The sequence below is a fragment of the Spea bombifrons genome, chromosome 1 (genome assembly GCF_027358695.1).
Source record: "Spea bombifrons isolate aSpeBom1 chromosome 1, aSpeBom1.2.pri, whole genome shotgun sequence".
Lineage (NCBI taxonomy): Eukaryota > Metazoa > Chordata > Amphibia > Anura > Pelobatidae > Spea > Spea bombifrons.
This window is the reverse complement of record NC_071087.1, coordinates 99,493,057-99,513,427: the sequence shown is the minus strand read 5'-3', so window position 1 is coordinate 99,513,427 and position 20,371 is coordinate 99,493,057. Positions and strand designations below refer to the sequence as shown.

At 37.7% G+C, this 20,371-nt stretch overlaps 1 protein-coding gene across 3 annotated transcripts in view; it reads left to right on the top strand.

Annotated features, from left to right (window-relative positions):
• Positions 1 to 20,371, top strand: part of SMARCA2 (SWI/SNF related, matrix associated, actin dependent regulator of chromatin, subfamily a, member 2) — a 71,304-nt gene that overhangs the window by 31,191 nt on the left and 19,742 nt on the right. For all 3 annotated transcript variants that reach the window (XR_008354244.1, XM_053466255.1, XM_053466244.1), the window contains 18 exons: positions 773 to 946; positions 1,080 to 1,247; positions 3,666 to 3,719; positions 4,415 to 4,545; positions 4,712 to 4,769; positions 5,312 to 5,412; positions 5,588 to 5,735; positions 6,245 to 6,408; positions 7,132 to 7,198; positions 7,693 to 7,803; positions 8,538 to 8,780; positions 9,199 to 9,312; positions 9,623 to 9,730; positions 10,025 to 10,111; positions 12,131 to 12,177; positions 12,531 to 12,697; positions 13,841 to 14,004; positions 15,387 to 15,614. Coding sequence is in view for 2 of the 3 variants with exons in the window: in XM_053466255.1 (XP_053322230.1) it covers positions 773 to 946; positions 1,080 to 1,247; positions 3,666 to 3,719; positions 4,415 to 4,545; positions 4,712 to 4,769; positions 5,312 to 5,412; positions 5,588 to 5,735; positions 6,245 to 6,408; positions 7,132 to 7,198; positions 7,693 to 7,803; positions 8,538 to 8,780; positions 9,199 to 9,312; positions 9,623 to 9,730; positions 10,025 to 10,111; positions 12,131 to 12,177; positions 12,531 to 12,697; positions 13,841 to 14,004; positions 15,387 to 15,614 (2,334 nt within the window). In the remaining variant the exon portion in view is untranslated. The remainder of the gene's footprint in view (positions 1 to 772; positions 947 to 1,079; positions 1,248 to 3,665; positions 3,720 to 4,414; positions 4,546 to 4,711; positions 4,770 to 5,311; positions 5,413 to 5,587; positions 5,736 to 6,244; positions 6,409 to 7,131; positions 7,199 to 7,692; positions 7,804 to 8,537; positions 8,781 to 9,198; positions 9,313 to 9,622; positions 9,731 to 10,024; positions 10,112 to 12,130; positions 12,178 to 12,530; positions 12,698 to 13,840; positions 14,005 to 15,386; positions 15,615 to 20,371) is intronic.

The following is a 20,371-nucleotide window of genomic DNA, read 5'->3' as shown; positions in this document are numbered from 1 at the left end:
GTGATACATGAAAGAGGCTTGCACAGCAGGTCTGTGTAGAAAAAAAAGAGGCAGGCAGGACAATGCATGTTCACTGGATATGTAGAGCAAATGACAATGGTAATCAAAAGAAAAAAATGGAAGAATACTTCTTTTTCACGTAAGCATTCTTTGCACATAGATATTGGATACATAATAAGATATGGGAGCCCGTTAACCCATTCAGCATGTGTCAATATTATAAACATTCAAATTCTATTAACCATCTATATATTGTATAATAATGTAACCATAAGCAACATATTTGTATCGTTTGTACTTTTAACACATTCCATTTCCACGTCTGTGAAAAGATTTCTTAACTTCTTGTTTTTTTTTGTTTTCCTGTCCATAAATCATGTTAGTCTGAAGTTTTGCAATGCCGTACACAATGGGGGCCTGTTTCTTGTGTTAGACAAAAGGGAAAGGTGTATTTTTCGCCATAGGTCAAAGTCCTCTTTATGGTACAAAATAACATTTATGTTAATTTTCAATGTGAAAACAAGCTACTTTCCAGCATTTTTGTCCATGGAAACGTTATTGTCATCCATGGCCACATAAAATTGGTTGCCATTTTGTCATAGTCTTATACTTTTGTTTTTTCCTTAGGTACCTCTTAATGAGAAGCCGTTACTATGTTGTGTGTGTTAACGTGTAAAGTAGCTATTCCAAGTGACAGCGGATCCAGGAATGGCTACTCTGCTTATTGTTCCCACTTACAATATATGCCTTTTACATTTATTTATCACCACAGGAATATCTCAACAGTATATTGCAGCATGCTAAAGACTTTAAAGAGTATCACCGATCTGTTACTGGAAAAATTCAGAAACTGTCTAAAGCAGTTGCAACATGGCATGCAAACACAGAGCGCGAGCAAAAGAAAGAGACCGAGCGCATTGAGAAGGAGAGAATGAGAAGGCTAATGGTAAGTGGCACATTTGAAAGCATTGCCAACGCCATTACCTGTACGGTTTAAATATTGATGATATTTTAGCACCTTTTGTGTGTTCCTGGGAAACGTGTAGATAAACTCAATTTGATCAAGTCTCTGTCAACAGGCAGAAGATGAAGAAGGCTACCGTAAGCTGATTGACCAGAAGAAAGATCGGCGTCTGGCCTACCTTTTGCAGCAGACTGACGAGTATGTGGCCAACCTGACTAGCTTAGTGTGGGAACACAAACAAGCACAGGCTGCCAAGGAGAAAAAGAAAAAAAGGAGAAAGAAGGTAAAGCTACTGCCTCTCCATATTAAATTAAAACAGATTTAGGGACGCTGCACAGTGTTTTATTACTCAAGAGGATTTGATGCTGCTGAAGAAATTCATAAAGGGGCTTGACATTTACCAAGCCAAATCGGATCTCTTTTGCTCATGTTACTAATGCCACAGACATAGGGAAGAAAGCTCATCTTTAATTTCAGAATAGTGTGTTCATGTATCTTCCTCTGTTGACTGCAGTAATGTAGAAAATAAACCAGCAGACAAAAAACTCAGCTTGATATCAGGTTAGTTAATGATCCAATATTAATATGATCTACTGGGTTATAACTCATCAGCATCCTTTTGGCTTCAAGAATGTGCCAGTCAATCCTTTTCGTTCATGTCTTCTGTTCAACAGGTATGTTTGTACACAAAAGAAAACAATAGTTATGTTACTATTGGATTTGCTTGGCTGCTCTTGTCCTTACTTGTAGAGTAAAAAGAATATTTTTGGCATGAAAAGATTAGCACCAAAAAACAAAACTAGATAAATTATATATGACTGTAAGAATGTTTGGTAGATTAGGACTCTTTTCCTTTCGTACAAAATATTTTTATGTAAAGAAGACCACCCTTGTACAAACATCAGCCTCAGCGTAAGTATTTTAATGAAAATTCATCTTTTTGCTTCTTGTACATTTCTACACAATGCCTTCAAAGCGCATCCATTTACTCATTAAATCACATGTTCTCTTACATGCCACTGTTAAAGTAAAAAATAAATAAAAGATCTCATCTCCAAAAAAAAACCCCAATAGCCTAAAAGCTCCTTTTGAAGTCTCTTTGAAATAATGGACTGCCTACGTGCAGCTTCCAAACAGGTAAATGACAGTGCTCTTAATGGTGACTATGGATGACTAGACCAAATGCGTCCTGGATGGGCTTGCTTTGATGTAAAGACAGACATACTAAATAATCAGACGCTAAAAATGTTGCTTTTAGATTTCAGGGTTTTTTTGGTTTTTTTACACGTAATGAAAGAGCATCTGTGATTTCAAAAAAACAGCAATTTTTTTGTGTTATTATTAGAATAATGTAAAGCGTGAAACAAAAATAGAGTTAACAAGTATTTACTGTTTTATTTATTAATGGATGCATGCATTTTTGCCTAAATTGATCATGCTTTGAACTTTTCAAAATTAACATTTATTTTATTTAGTCTAAATATTATTTCAATTAATTATTACACATAATGATTCAAAATCTGAATTTCTCACTGGTTTTCCTTTTTGGTACCATACCCCTTCTCCTCCTTCCCTGCTCCGCACTTGCTTTTTGCTATTTTTTATTGTGGTGCACCTCTTTAATGTTCAGCATTATTGCCATGGGGAAAAGGTGCTAGCTGCCAAAATACTCACAGTATACCACTGTGACTCTAATAAGATGCATATAATAAGATATGCACATCCAATATACAAATTAAAGTTCAATTTAGTTAAACGAGTTATAGATTCTCTGTAAATCTGCATTTATGGGTATAAATAATTTATATATGGGTATCAATAAATAAGTTGGGGTCATGCCAGAAATGTATCACTTCTTAAGTGACTTCAAAAAGAATAGAACATGTATTCTTGTCAAAAACACTTTAGTAGCTTTTGAAGTGGTTAATTTAAATTAGAAGTGATACTTTCCTTGGCAGAAAGCCCAGAAATGTTTCCAATATACCAGTATATATTTCAAAAATATACAGTACAAACACACTAGAATAAGGTTTAACATTTAACTTTCTCAATTCTGTTACATCTATATTGAGTTATCCATAATACAGTTAATACCAATAAAGGTTTAGAATAGGGATAGGCAAAGTGTTCGTACACGGCACCAGTGTCCATGGCAAGGTTTGTGAAGGTCCTTAGAACCTCATTAAATTGTCCACCACGGACCTTAGTAAATGTCTACCACGAGCGATGTTGGTACCTATCCCTGTTTAAGAAGGCTCACTGAATCAAGCCCATAATGCCTTTACTAATTTCCAATTACGTAGCAGAAACAGTGTCATGAATTGTAGCCATATTCATACCTCCACGTACATACTTTAAGCAAGCATGTCCAAAGTCCGGCCCGCGGGCCAATTAAATTTGCATTTAATTTTAATGGTTCAAAGATTGTCAGGCAAAATGGTCGGCCCTCGCACATGTTAACTTCATCAAATCTGGCACTCTTCGAAAAAAGTTTGGACATGCCTGCTTTAAATAAACATGAGAATCTAGTGCTGTATTTTGGCCCTAGCATGGAGGCTCATCTTCCATATCAAGGCAACCCATAGTAAATGAGAAAAAAACAAACATTATTACTCAGTGTTACCAAGCTATCATCGAATGGATGGATTGATATTCGATGCTCGAGATTACACAACTGAAAACACGTTGTTTCTTATTGCAGAAGGTGGAGGAGAATGTAGAAGGAATGGGGTCTGGCCTTGGTCCTGATGGGGAGGTATGATGCTATTTATTGTCCTCTGATTATGGGTGTGAAACGCTGTTATTAGTAATATAGTATTCACCATGTTCAAGCAAGCTTAATATCTCCTTACACAGCTTATATTTATATTTTTCTTAGTCCTGTGATGGATTTTCTGATGTATGTTGATTCCTCATCATATATTTTAAATTAAACTTTTTGGTGAGCTACTAACTACCACCTTGTACACATTGTTAAGGGAATGCTTTGCTTTCTGAAGGTTAATAAGAACAGATATTCATTGACTTTAAAAGAGAATCTTACTATTTGAGCTCATTATTGTGGACTTGGCTAGTTTTGGGCACTGTTCTATAACTTTATGGGCAATGCTGTGATGCCATCCATGCAGTGTTGTATTTATCTTCTGGTGCCACCCTAGGCCTGACCTAGGGCAGTGCCCCCAGTCACTTCCTCCTCTGGTGTCCAAATGCAGTAATGGGGCTGTGCGCCTTTAAGAAACAGCGCCGGGATTTGACGTCATATCCCGACGTGGCATGCCTGAAATGCTCACAGCACTTTTTAACAAAGCCTATGGAGGCTGTGCTAAGCCGGCACAGCTTCCAACACTGGGGGCTTGATTGCCCAAGTAAGCAATCCGCTACACTTTACCTTGAATAAAGGTTATATAATATGTCATAGATCATATTTTAATCTGTGCTTCTCGTACCCAGTTTATAGATGAGAGCAGTCAGATGAGTGACCTGCCTGTGAAAGTTATACATACTGAAACAGGAAAAGTACTGCTTGCACCAGAGGCACCCAAAGCTAGTCAGCTTGATACATGGCTGGAAATGAACCCGGGGTGAGTGGATTTTACAGGTGTCCATTTTACTTTGTTCTACATCTTAATTACTTAAAGGATAATTTTGTGCTAACAACAGTGACATTATAAAGAGTCTTTGGTAGCAGTAGTTTTTCCATTGCATAATTAATGTGATTTTTTTCCCCCCTGTTTTCTTTGGATCAAGATATGAAGTGGCCCCGAGGTCTGACAGCGAGGGCAGTAGTTCTGAGTATGAAGAGGAGGTATGTTTTATAATGCTATCCACATAAAAAGTGACCAAAAAACCTTAAGGGAGATTCAACTCTCTCTGAAGTCTTAAAGGCATATGTATCTTTTTTCTGTATTGGCCCATAAAAGGGGCCAACTTTTGACTAAAGACTCCACAGTCTGCACTGTAACAAAAATAAAATATTAAGTAGCTAGGTATATTTTCCACATTACTTGTGATAATGTGAGATATATATTTATACAGTACACATTGACATAATTCAAATTATTTCCACAAACGTAATAGAACATCTACTGCGTATGTGTAAAAACAATATGGAGATGCATTGATTAAATGAACAGCATGTATAAATGTTAAAATTAACGACCAGTACCCTACTAGTTTCCCTGGTGGAGGTCTCGCAAAAGGCTTGTGGTTCTAATCTGTCGAAGAACTGTATACATTTGTAGTCTAGTGAAGGGCAGTATGGTGAATACAGTGGTTTGTGGTCAAGTTTTTGGGTCATTTATGCCATAATATATCATTGATAGTGTATATGTAATTGCTCATTTGTAGGAGGATGATGAAGAATCAAATAAAATGGAAACAGATGAAAAGAAACACTTGGTTCTGAATAAGGAAGACGTTGAGGAGAGCAGTGCTAAGCACATTATTGAGTAAGTCTGCATTAACCGGCACAGATTTCTCATTGTAAGAGAAATGTCATTAGCCGTGGATGGTATGCAGAATTGCACCTTAAGTCAAGTCATTTTTTGTAATATTCACCCGTGTTGAAGAAGCTTCTTGTTGTACCAATACTGACATTTGATCATTTTATCAAAAATAATCCAGGACAGCCAAGCAAGATGTGGATGATGAGTACAGCATGCAGGCAGACCCTCGCCAGTCTCAGTCCTATTATGGGGTGGCTCATGCCATCATAGAGAGGGTAGAGAAACAAGCAAGTCTTCTTGTCAATGGAACCCTGAAGCATTACCAGGTATTGTATTCCATCTTGGAAGTCTCTTTGCTACGCTGAGAAAAGCACGATCATAGTAGCCTAACGCACATTTAAGTTTTTTCTCAAACCAAATGGTTCAAAACCATCAAATTCTAGGTTTCTCTGTGTTAAAAATGCTATGGAAATATCAGAATATTATGCTATCAAAATATATGTTGCCGTTGTGGTATAAATTGTCATTTCAGTAGACTCTCTCATTTACATTTTAATTTACTGTTGTGCAAGCCTGGGGCTCATGTGGATGGATGTGCTGCATGCTACCTCACACTTAAATGGATACTTGTTAAGCTATCAAAGCATGTATTATCGTGACATTCTGTACCTGTCCACAATTTTTTTTGCAGTACTTTTTGTTTAATTTGTTAAGTTATTTAGTAACTGGTACATGGATTTTGTTAACCTTTTTGTGTTGACCAGTAGCAATCTATCTTTGTTATAAATGCATTTTTTTATACCTTGCTAATTTAGTTTTTTGTTTTTTTTTTTAGATTCAGGGCTTGGAATGGATGGTTTCTTTATATAACAACAATTTAAATGGCATTCTTGCTGATGAAATGGGGCTTGGAAAAACAATTCAGACTATTGCACTCATAACATATCTGATGGAGCACAAGAGGCTTAATGGCCCTTATCTCATTATTGTTCCACTTTCGTAAGTAGCAAATGTATATACTTTGGTGAAATCCTTCCTCCCTGTTAACTTAGCAAATGAAATGTCTTTAAACTGTTAAGGGATAATGGATCAACTACCAAGGTCAAAATAGCCTTCTTCCCCATCTAAGAGGGGCTTCATCCTGTGTTCCAATTCATTCCTGGTCCTCAGAAACTAATTCAGGCACTGGTAATTTGGAAACAAATGATTGATTTTGACCTATTACAAGACCATCTTCTCAGCAAATCAATCTGCTGGATACATCTGTCTAACAAACGGTTATAAATATATGGACCTTGTGATATGTTCTACTGTATAAAAGGAAATAAATTAGTTTTGCTAATGTACGTGGCATCTGAAGCAGGCCACGCACAACCTTTTACTGAAGCCACATGGGCACAAATGTTATCTCTTTATGAATGTGTTAAACCAGTAATGCCTTTGCCTGATTCCGATATGTCTGTCAGAGCTTTTCTTTTCTCCCCAGCTGTTGGTACTCTCATGTAGATGTTCTCAGTCCTTCTCCATCATTCTCTCCCACCCCATATAGTATGCTGAGAAATACTCGGTTTTACCCCGGCTGTTATCGAACTTCCCAAGCGCCGTCCTTTTGCAAAGCTCATGCCCCTGGTTTGGTGGAAAAGGGTAACAAGTTTGCGCCATTAATCCTGCTTAGGCTTGCCACATTTAATACTTGGATCTTTTCTTTTTCTCCTTTTCTAGGACATTATCTAATTGGCAATATGAATTCGATAAATGGGCTCCTTCTGTCGTGAAAATCGCTTACAAGGTTTGCAGTGCTCATTTTACAGTTCGAAACCTCGTCTTCTGCATACATTTCCTTCTGTGCCAGCATCAATGTGTAATCTGTGGGGTGCTGCAGAATGTGACCATGTACGCTGCAGTGCAAGCTAATCATCCCTAAGAGACTGCCGCACTAAAGACTAATTACTTTCAGATGGGGAGATTCTGCAAGATTGAGAATTATCATATACAGCATAGTTCATAAGTGGAAATGTTGCCTGACATGGCTGAATGGAGCCAGATTTCTTGATATTTGGTTTAGCAGAACTAGACATAATATGAACCAGTCTTCGTTTTTAAATATTGCTTCTCAGTATGATTAAAGATTTAGAAAAAGTCACCCTGCATAGAATAAAAGCTTCGCAGTAATTGCTTTCATATTTTAAGCATAAGTGCAGTTTGAATTTGCACGTTGCAGTGAAATATAAATACTGGGATTTCCAGTCGCTTGTGATAATGTTTCATTCTGTGCTGTTTCAGGGTACACCTGCCATGAGACGCTCTTTAGTTCCCCAGCTCAGGAGTGGGAAGTTTAATGTGCTCCTGACAACCTATGAGTACATAATCAAGGACAAGCACATTCTTGCAAAGGTAATTTGTTCATCCTCTGTTGTTAATTCTTAAGTATAAGATTTAACAAGCAACGGTACATGAATTTAGTTAGCTCATCACAGCTGCGTGTGTTATAGATTGTCAAAAAGTGGGATATTATTGCTTGCTGCCTCGTCTTGTTAACTGCAGTGTGAACCAAAAGCAAGCAATTTTGTTTTATAAATAATACATTTTTCCTACTGTCTTTGTTTTATAAGTCATGATGAATTAGAATTGAAAAAGTGGTTATATCCTTGCAATGGATGTAGTTGGTAGGAACTTTGTATCCCCAGAACAGTGCAAGCAGAAACACATAGAATGCACATATAATTTCCTGGCTGGATAGGTCTCCTCTCTTGGACTAGAAGTAAGGTATTCTTGGCAGGTATATTCAGAAAATTGGCATTATGTGTAGGCAGAGAAGAGTAAGGTAGCTATCCAAAAAGCTCATATGCAGCAGGATAAAGCTAAAAAAGCTTTATTCTCTTTATAACGCAACTAAATTATATTTGTGTGGCTTCGCATTTGAGATGCAGCACATTATGTCTATGCCACCAGTAAATTCTAGTTGCTCGTACAAGTAGTTTATCTATATTCCTCTTATGTAAAATACGCTGACTGTGCAGACGTTTTTAGTTTGGTATTGAGCTAAATTGTTGCCACGAATAGTGTCTGTTTCAATGCATTACAATAGCTTGGTTAACGAACACTGGAAATGCATTTCATGTGCTCAGATCCGATGGAAGTACATGATTGTGGATGAAGGCCACCGGATGAAGAATCACCACTGCAAGCTCACTCAGGTCTTGAACACCCACTACGTTGCTCCAAGACGCATACTGTTGACGGGAACCCCTCTTCAAAACAAACTTCCAGAGCTGTGGGCCCTTTTGAATTTCCTTCTGCCGACCATCTTCAAAAGCTGCAGCACCTTCGAGCAGTGGTTCAATGCTCCTTTTGCCATGACAGGAGAGAGGGTAATGTGTTTAACGCAGCTGAATGTGGGATATCTGAATGAGGCCTAGACAAAAAACAGGCTCCATTAGTCCATGCCAGGATAGTACCTGGTATAAGGTTGCTGGCTATGAGTGTAACATTAGAGCACAAATGGCTGTAGTGAACCAGCTAGGATAAGTTACGTTTAATATTTTCTAGGCAATATAACTACTAAATCAGCTTCTGCTAAGGTAGACCCCAGTGCTTACTTATGAAAAGTAATAGCGTTACTACTGGTTACTTGAAACAACTGCTACAATACAGATTTTTCTTTTTTTATGGCTTTCTTTTTTTAAATGGTCCTGTGTTGCCAAAAAAAAAAGTTTAAATATAGTATTCCTTACTGTTTGTTATAGTAGAAAGCATGGCTCTTCATAACTTTTTTATTAATTCACACAGGTGGATTTAAATGAAGAAGAAACCATCCTGATCATAAGACGTTTACATAAGGTGTTGCGTCCATTCTTGCTGAGGAGATTGAAAAAGGAAGTCGAGTCGCAGTTACCCGAAAAGGTTGGTTTGTTCGTTACTGATTGTGTTTTGGCGCCATTCCTCAAGGACATACTACAGGCCCGTCTTCAGGGCACTTACTCTTGCAGCACAAGTAGGTCAGACAGAAGGTCCGAGTCATAAATTAGGCTACATGATATCACAGGAAAGCAGCTGTTTCCTTACAGAGACGGCTTCTGTGAAAGGTTCATGCATGGCGTCCTTAGGAGAGATAAATTATCACAATGAATGTGCAAAACTGAGTTTTCATCCTTTTTACTTTAAGCCTGTACAAAATACTTGTGACACTATTTTACATTGATATATTTTACAGGTGGAATATGTCATTAAATGCGATATGTCGGCTCTTCAGAAGGTCCTATACCGACACATGCAGGGGAAGGGGATCCTTCTCACAGATGGATCAGAAAAAGATAAGAAGGTGTGTTGAGAATTGTGAAGAATGGAAAAATACTTTTATTTTTAAAGTTATTATATACATTAATCAATGATTGTAAATTAGCTGTTTGGATATTATTAATAATAATCCCTGGAAAGAAAGTGTAAGGTAGGCATGGACTGTTTTGTAGGCTGCAAGCTTGTTTGAGTGGTGCCCTACTGGCCTTTACTTCAAAACTGTATAATGACACAAATTTTTTTTACACGTTTAATATGTCGGTGGTTAGCTGTCTTTTAACATATTATTATTTACAAAACTATTTCAAATGTCTTATAGGGCAAAGGTGGAGCAAAAACACTTATGAACACCATCATGCAGCTAAGAAAAATATGCAACCATCCATTTATATTCCAGCACATCGAGGTAAGTTTGTTCTGTGTTATGTATTGGTAGCTGGTTACAAAAATTTTGCAAAATGCACTATAAAATCAACAATGGGCTGATGTCCAGCACCTTAAAATACATAGTAAAGCGATTTGCCAATTTTCCATTTATTATTGAAATATATATAATATATATATTGCTCGATTATAAGATGACCCCCCCAAATGTGAATATTCGTTTAGAAAAAAAGAAAAAGCCTGAGTATAAGACTACCCTATAAGAATTTTTTTTAGTAGTAATTATTAATTCACATATAAACATTTTTTCATATTTAATAAAAACTCTTGCTTAGACCCCTCAAATGCCACTCTGTCCCCCAGATATGCCTTATACCCCCATATATGCCACTTTGCTCCCCCTATATGCCACTCTGCCCCCCCATATGCCTTATTCCCCCTATGTGCCAATATGCCCCCCTGATATGCCTTATACCCCCTATATGCCCCCACAACTTACCGATGCATCTCTAGACTTGTCCCCGTGCCCCAGACTCCCTGGTGTGAAGTAATGGGCAGCCGGAGGACGTCTGCGCTTTGCCCAGACAACCTCCGCTGCTACCCAGGACTTACACTGGGGCTTCTATGAGCACCGGAAGGTCATGTCACGCCGGTGCTCCGTCATAGAAGCCACTGCAGAGGTGTCGTGTAGCAGCACACTTTGTCTGCACGCAACGTACAGACGGTCACCGGCTGCCAAAGAGGAGGATCCAGGTCTCCTGCAACAGTGTGGAGGAGGATCCAGGTCTCCTGCAGCACTGTGGAGGGGGAGATCCTCCTCTCTGACAGCCGGTGAACATCCGCGCGATGCGCGTAGTCAACCTCCGCTGTTGCTGCCAGGTACTTCCTCCGGGGCTTCTATGGTGGAGCACCAGAAGACCATGTCACGCTGGCGCTCCGTCATAGAAGCCTCGGAAGCAGCACAGGTTTGTCTGCGCGCATAGTGCAGACGTCCACTGGCTGCCAGAGAGGAGGATCCAGGTCCCCTGCAGCGCTGTGGTCGATCTGGATCTTAGTTTTGTACTCAGACCTCTATTTGAGGTCTGATTATAAGACGACCTCTTATTATTATTTGCTCTGAAAAAAAAACAATCTTATAATTGGGCAAATACGGTATATACTGTGTGTGTGTGTATATATATATATATATATATATATATATATATATATATATATATATATATATATACACAGTTTACAGTCTATGGATAGTTACCAGCACTCTAGGTCTTTTTCCAATAAATACAGATTCCTCTTTTACAGGTCAACGTTTCAGTCTTTATTTGACTTTCATCAGGACACATACATAAATATATATATAAAATATTGGATAATGTACTGTATGTCATTCAAACGTTTGGGTTCACAAAAACCAAATGGATCAGTAATACAGTGTAGATATTATTTATTTTGTAACTGACTATTGTAGCTGGAAACAGCTAATTTCTAGTGAAATATCTTCATAGGCTACAGAGGCCCTTTATCAGCTACCATCACTGCTGTGTTTCAATGCCACATTGTGTTACTAATCCAAGTTTAAGTTTAAAAGGGTAGTTGGTCACCAAAAACCATTTTGCAACTATGTTACACAGCTACAGACTTTCTTGTTTTCCGTAAATACAGCTAAGTGACCCCAAACTTTTAAATGGTAGTTTATATTAAGTTCTAAACAGCAGCTCTTTGTTCATGTCCCTACGAAATCATGCAGTTCAGCGGATGAACCTAATCACTCAGGAGAATTAGATTTAAATGTACCCTCAACGCACCCCCCTGGTGGCTGTGTTTAGCATAGCACCCTATGTAACCGCCTAGCCACAGACCCTAGTACATCATGCAAATAATAGAAAATTAGCTTTGTGTTATTTCCTTCCCTGAAAAAAATGTGTTGACTGTTACTTTACTGGTGCAAACACATGGCTTAGAAAATAAGAGTTGACCCTGTGCAATTTTCACAAAGCAATATGGGAACTGACATAATAACTACTTTTTTTTTCTTTTTCAGGAATCTTTTGCTGAACATCTTGGTTACGGCACTGGAATCATTAATGGGTATGTTTTAGTTTTAATTTCCATTTCTTTATTAAAATGGTAATAAGATGGAGGAACGCTTCTCATGCCTTACTGACACTGTTTCCTTACAGTGCCATACATGTGTTTTCTATGAAAGTTCTTTTGACTATCAACATTGGAATTAAATGTTATACTATAATAAAGTATAGGCATAACAAACATTGAAAAGCTGTGTTATGAGTTACTTTTGCTGGATATTATAAAACAACTCTTAAAAGACTCTTGGGTGAGTTTTTTGTGTGTGCTCCAACTGGTGATATATCAGGACTGTTGGTGACCTCTGGATTTAATAGATTTAAACTGATTGAAATGATGTTTTCCTTGGATCCTAGGCCTGATCTTTACAGAACCTCAGGAAAGTTTGAGTTACTTGACCGAATACTACCAAAGCTGCGAGCCACAAATCATCGGGTTCTACTTTTCTGTCAGATGACATCACTCATGACTATCATGGAAGACTACTTTGGTTTCCGGGGCTTCCTTTACCTGCGACTAGATGGTTAGTACCTTTTTGTTGGTTGTCAGGTCAGCTGAATTCGCGTATGTGAATTTTATGATCAACAAGATTATTCTGCAGTATTACGCTTTGATATTGTTTATTATGTGATTTCATTTGCAATAAATGAACTCTTGCCAACCAAAATGCGATAAATAGTTGGCCAAGTGGACCCTGTAGGCTCACCACATAATCCCATAGATGATGGTACCTTCACCCATCCCCTCACAAGTGATTTTAAGACAAATATTTCTGCAATGCAATGGGGTTGTCAGGAAGCAGCCATGTCACTTACCTCAGAATGAATGCTTATGTTTTTAAATGTACACGCAAGACTCGGTTTATAAAAGTGAGCGTTGCTTTTATGTTGAAACAGGAAGGTCTCTTACCTAGGTCCTAGCAACAGAGACTATAACAATAAACTGATCTTTGGCTGTAAGCAGAGTCCTGACTGCTTATTGTGACAGGTGCCTTTATGTATACAGTGGCGGGAAAAAATAAATTAAATAAATGATCTGTTTTTTGCATTAATTGTTTATAAAATATTATCTGATCTACATGTAAGTCGCAAGTATAGACAAACACGATGTGCTTTAGCACCGCACTGTTTTTTATTTTTTGTACTCTTCGTGACCAAGGTTTCACCATTGGGATGATGTTTTCATGTCATACATGTTCTTCCTGAACTATTTAACCTGAGTTTCATCAGTCCACAAAACATTTTCCCAGTAGCTTAGTGGAGTGTCAAGCTGCTCTTTGGCAAACTTTAGGCGAACAGCAATGTCCTGCCATGAACTTCATGCCTGTTAAAAGTTTCACATCTAGTAGACTTATGAACAGATAGGTTAACCAGTTCCAATAAATCCTTTAGCTGTTACTCTAGGTTTCTTTTTTCCTCATTGTGAATTCTGCGTTGTACCCTTGGAGTCATCTTGGCTGGGCGGCCACCTCTAGGGATAGTATCCAAAGTACAAAATCGTCTCCATTTATAAACAATTTATCTAACTGTGGACTGATGAACATGTAAAGTCTTTGATATTACTTTAAAACTCTTTCCAGTTTTATTCAAATCAACAATTCTTGACTGTAGGTGTTCTAAGACTTATTTAGCAAAAGTTTAGACTTGTTTGTTTTACATTTTTTAAGGTACAACCAAATCAGAAGACCGTGCTGCTTTGCTGAAAAAGTTTAATGAAGAAGGCTCTCAATTCTTCATCTTCTTGCTGAGCACCAGAGCTGGAGGCCTTGGTCTTAATCTTCAGGCTGCAGACACAGTCGTCATATTCGACAGTGACTGGAATCCTCATCAGGTCCGTAGGAAGTTTATTTTTTCATATTTATGTTTGTTACACTTACAGAAATATATATATATACTCTATATGGACAAACATATTGGGACACCCCTCTTAATTATTGAATTCAGGTGATTCAATGAGACTTATTCCCCAGGTGTATAAAATCAAGCACCCAGCCATTTACAAACATTTATTTAACAAAAAGGGTTGTTCTGAAGAGCTCAGTGAATTAAAACATGGTACTGGGATAGGATACCACCTTTGCATTAAGTCAGTTTGTGAAATTTCATCCCTGCTAGATATTACACTGTCAACTGTAAGTGGTATTATTGGAAAGTGGAAGCATTTTTAGGTACAGCGGCCACAAAGCCGAAGACCACATAAAGTCACAGAGTGCTTAGGTCACATGGTGTGTAAAAAATCAGCAACGCTCTGGTGATTCCATAGATGAAGAGTTCCAAGCTTTCACTGGCATTGATATCTCAAAAACTGTGCGGCGGGCCCTTCAGCATGAGTTTGGTGTGGAAGAACTTGACTGGCCTGCACGGAGCCCTGACCTCAACCCCATTGAACACCTTTGGGATGAACTGGAGCATAGATTGCAAGGCAGGCCTTCTCACCCAACGTCACTGCCTAATCTCTCAAATGTTCTACTGGTTGAATGAGCAAAAATTCACACACAAACGCTCCAAAATCTCGTGGAAAGCCTTCCCAGAAGAGTAGAACCTGTTAAAGCTGCAAAGGGGGGACCAACTACTTATTAATGTCTATGTATTTAGAATGCAATGTCATAAAAGCCCCTGTTGGTGTAAAGGTGAGGTATCCATTTAGTGTATGTGTGTTTGTCTATATACCAGGACCGGCCCTACAATGGAGCAGATTGGAGCAATTGCCCCAGGCGGCACTTTTGAAGAGGCGACACTTTGCCGTCCCAAGCGCTTTTTTTGTTTTCCTTTTTTTTTTTAGCGGAGAAGAGAGAGGGAGCCGAGTGGTTTTCGCTTACCAAGTTGTCAGTACGCGCTCGGCGCCCCTCTCTCTGCTCTGCGAGCCCTCTAGCTCGGTCTTGGTGCCGGCTTGTAATGCTGAGCGCCGGAAGTGACGTCAATTTCTGGCGCTCAGCATTACAAGCCAGCATCGTGGCAGAGCAGAGAGACTCGTCGCAGGACTGTTTAAAGGCACATCTAGTCCAAACACCAGTCCAATGCTTTTTATCCTTTAACCAGTAGCATTTGCATGACAAAATGATTTACTTGAGTACATCTTAACTAGTTTGTTGCATGAGTGGTTATTTTGGTACTCAACTAGTAGTTTGTAATGTATGTATTAGTCATATGTCATAATTTTCTTTTCTCAGTGCAATTTCTATTAATTTCTCATAATTGCATTTATGTGCACAGGACTTACAGGCACAAGATCGAGCCCACAGAATCGGCCAGCAGAATGAGGTGCGAGTGCTACGTCTGTGCACCGTCAACAGCGTAGAGGAAAAGATTCTAGCAGCTGCAAAATACAAGCTGAACGTCGATCAGAAGGTTATCCAAGCTGGCATGTTTGATCAGAAGTCCTCAAGCCATGAACGGAGGGCGTTCCTTCAAGCTATATTGGAACACGAGGAGCAAAATGAGGTATTCATCTCTTTTCTATTGCTGTGAATTTGTGAGCCTATTTACATAGTATTTTGGTAACACCCAGGCCTGAACTTGCCTTTGGCCAAACCGGGCAAATACCTGCCATGTACTCATGCTGTCTGATCCCTTCTTTTAGTTTGCGGCCGCTAACTGTACACATGCAGCAAATGTGTAAGAGTGTAGCGTGCTGCTATTTTGGAGTTGTAGCGTGCTGCTGCACACCTGTTGTTTATCAGCTGCTGGCCTTAAACTGTCCTAAACATTTTGTTGAGTGATGCATTATCTGCAGGTCTCTTTGCCCAATGCCCAAGGCAGGCTTATTTGCTACATAGATGCATGTTAATCAACAGCGTGGGTAATGTTTCAACATTCTGGGGTATGCCTAAATAATTTCAAAGTTCTGTAAGTACGCTTCCATTAATGTGACCCTGAATCATTTGGAACACACACGTGCATGTACAGTATATTCATACTATATACATACTGTATATATGTATGTATATATATATATGTATATATAAATTAGATGTTTCCAGTGATGAATGTCCTCTTAGTTGTAAAAAAACATGAAAAACCACAATGTGCAAAATTCAGAGGTTAGGTACATACAGAGAAGTTGCTCAGGATGACGAATGTGCCAGTCGGCATAGCAAGTGCAAATCTAATATGTTATAATTGTAGTTGCCTGTCCGATTTGGAAATAAGTTCAATACTTTGATGGATTTTCATTCTCACGTGCTCAATATGTATCTGCGTCATCTGAGTTTGTACGGCATACATTACTGTCAATGTGATCTTATAGTTCGGATATTGCGGCAAAATGTTTTTATAAGATACAGTTTTCATAATTTGTAAAAAGGCTTCACAGTTTACTAAGAGGCATAACGGTTTAAAGCACCCGTTTTTCACCAACTGTTTTGTAGTGCTGGTCATTTTACATCTTAGGTTTGTGACAGAGTAACACAGAGGAAAAGAAGAGTAACTAGGGCTTTCCTTTGAAACCATATTCATATCTATTGTATTTGATAGAAATAATATATTTAAAAAAACACATTTTTAGTAATTTGCTGAGGATTTTATTCTTCAGAAAGTGCCACCAGTATTATGATCCCATGCCCAGAATACAGCACTATTTTACTAAAATGTTCTCTTATACACACCACTATTGTTATTATCACGGGACTTTTTTTTTTTACTTTTTACTATATTTTTGATTTATTTAACTTTTACCTTTTTTACTTTTTAATTTTTTTATGTTTTTTTTTACTTTGTGGTTTAACATTCACAGGGAAGACAACCACGACAGATATGCTAAGGTTTATTTGCTTACTATACTAAAAACGTTTCTTATTTGTCTAAGTGAAACAGCACCTTTGAACTGAACATATATTTAACATGGAGTTAAAATGCATTGATCTTTTCTTATGTTACCCAAATTATTATTTGGAACTGTATTCTGACATCTTTACATATATATTGATAAGAGAAGTTTTTTAATGTTATTTTTTATTATTTTTGTATGCACAAAATTTCTTCTCTTGCTGGTAAACATACTGTTTTCTCAACTATGAATTGTTAAAGCATCGAAACTTCTGAGACTATTTAGATTTGTTTTTTAGGTTGAAGAAGAGATGCCCATTATATATATATAAAATATATTTTTTATTTTATTTTAGATAGATGTATAGATAAATGTAAATGGATGTAGATACATTTATCTAGCTTGCCAAAATTCCTTTTACACAATTATTAGCCTTTGGTTAAAACTTTTTGTTTAAGTAAATCAAAGACTCCGCAACCTAATGCATTTTATAATCACAAATAGTAATAGATTATAGTTCCATTATAGACATATAGACATTCTGGAGTAAATTCAAAGGAGACCTACTAATTTCAGAAAAAAGAAATGTGATCTCAATATGCATAACTTGGAGGATAGAAGACACAGGGGAGATATAAACATATCTCCTAGAAACATTTGAATACATTTAGGGATCAAAAGTACAGGAGGGAAAGGTAATTCAAAGGAGGTTAAATATTAGAATACAAGGTCATAATGTTTTACTTTTACCGAGAGGGTGGTCGATACGTGGAAAAGCCTTCCAGCAAAAGCAGTGTTGGTTAATACAAAGCCTAGTATCTCACTTGAGACTTCATGATATGTATAAATAACAACATGTGTTTCATACTTATGTTGCATATGGTATATAAATCATGACAAACCCCTTTATGTCAAGTATGGGCAGCACATTTATAGTCTATTTAAAGTACTAGTAAACTTTAGAAATAACTTTGGCTTTGTGGATGGATGCCAAAGTAATTTTTCATCTGCCATTGCAATTTTCAGAAAACCAGGTGTATCTACGGCGGTACATTTTCTGTAGCGACAGCTGATCGCCTGCGTACGCGTTCCAGTGTTGCTGCAGAACACGAGGTCATAATCTAAAACTAGAGGGTCAGGGGTTTAGATGTAATTTAAAAAAAATTTACTTTACAGAGAAGTTGGTAGAGAAATGGAACATTCTCCTATCCGTAGTGATTAATGTGTTGGACCCCTGGGCTTACTGCAGAATAGGTTGGCACTTTCGAGGAAGAAGAAGAAGAAAAAAAGTAACAATATTTTAAAGGCATAAAAAAAATCCATCAATTCTTGGGTGGTTTTGGATTAAAGTACAGATGCATCATGTTAGACATGTGCCATCATGTTCAAGTTAAACCTTGGTGTGACCCGAAAATGACTGATGGAATGATGTAGAGAATATGTGCAGAATATAAGCATAACGTGTTTGATGCTGTTTATCTGTATTGTTGAAATATGAATAACTTAATTTAATGATTTAAAACAAAAATGTTTATATACATTTTTCAGGCCTTCATATTTGTACATTAGGATTATAGAAGTCTAGTGTACATCATTCACTGCACAATTCTAGCATTTGTTTTCTTGTGGACTTATGTAGTGGGTTATGTATATTTTTTTTAAAAAAAATAAAACGATTCTGGTACAACCTAAAAAATAAAATAAAAGCTGTCTACCCATTGTACAGCACTACGGAATTTGATTGCGCTATATAAAACAATAAATAATAATAATGAGTATAGCAGTCAATTTACTAGGAATGGAATGCTATAACACAAACACACATTTGTGTAAGAATGCCTGGAGGTTCCTGAAGATGGCGCCATGTACAAATGCATGGGACACTATTATTACGCTGCAGATTTTACAATTTCCCCATCAAGAAGTCCAGGAAATGTGGAAATCTTCAAAGGATCCTTGTCCGTTCTCTAAGGCATTTTATTTACTGTATATTAAAGCTGTGTGGTGTTTCAGAACTCTCATACCAATCGAGCTTCAAAGCTGCTGTGCCACAGACTCTGGATGAATGACAGCTTTTAAATATGAAAGCAAGTTCGGTAAAGATGATACCTTTATTGGCTAACTGAAGTATAATGGATTGCAAGCTTTCAAGACTATCTAGGTCTCTTCTCAAGGCACGTATAATATGCCTGAAGAAGAGACCTAAATAGTCTAGAATGCTTGCAATCCATTATACATCAGTTAGCCAATAAAGTTATCTTTACCGAATTTGCTCTCTCTCTCTTTCTACGGCTAACACGGTACAACGCTAACCTTTAAATAACTATACATATAGTAGCCTGATTTCAATATCATTTGAAGAAGCATGAGGCGTTAGACCCAGCAGTCAGGAAGCTCCCCATCGTTGATCTTCTGGAATACACACGCTTTCTTTTACGGTTCCACATTAGAATCGTGGACATTTTGTGACAGATCTCAACCCGCTGGCTAGTTGACCCTCTATTATTAAGTACAATACTATGCCACACAAAGATATTGCATGCATACAGGAATGAAGGGCTGAACTGGCCCTTTATAATGGAGAGTTACCATGCTTAGAACTTCGTGCAGGAGAAGATCAGATGAACGTGCCCCTTGCAATGCATAGTTTGTTAAAATAATCAGCTCACCTTTAACCTCCTGGTATGGTGGATAGATGTTATATTTTCTAAAAATATCTGCCAGTGGAGACCACTTAGGTTACACGTCTAAACACTGAAAATTAAACAGAATTAAAACAGTCAAATCCTATGCCCGAGAGGCCTTAGTCGAGGCTATGCAAAAACTGGCCATATACCGTACTTAGGTTTCTATGTGTCAACGTACGATGAACGCCAAAGAGTGAAAGTAATGTGAACTTGTTTTCCTGATCCAAGCTATACCTATGTCTAATTTAGTGTTGTACTGATTGACCTAGAGCCAAAAGAAAGATGATGTTTCAGGAGATAATTCTCAAGAAGGTGCCAGCCAGGTTGGTGGTTTTAATAGTCTGTTACAGTGTTTGGTCTATTTTGCATGTAGTGCTTGTCATTCATGCATATTATGTGTTCTTTTTATTTGCATATTGCATTGTGGTCATTGGCATTGCAAGTCACTTTGCAAAATGGGCCAAAATAATTAGCAACAGTACCACCAGCTTCTTTTTTTCTGCTTAAGTGTAATTATTATTTTGTATGCACACTCATCTTTGTGGTAGTTTCCTTTTCGTCTTAGTGTTTTTTTTTCTTTGCTTTGCTAAAAACTGGACAAGGGGTCGTTATCCTGTTGAATATTTTATATGTGATTGTAAATGTGACAATCAAGATAACAGAAGGGTCTTAAATAGATCTTCCTATATGCTAAAGTACTTTAGCAAGCAAGTCTGGTTTAGCATGTATACCCCTTGGCAAGCTGG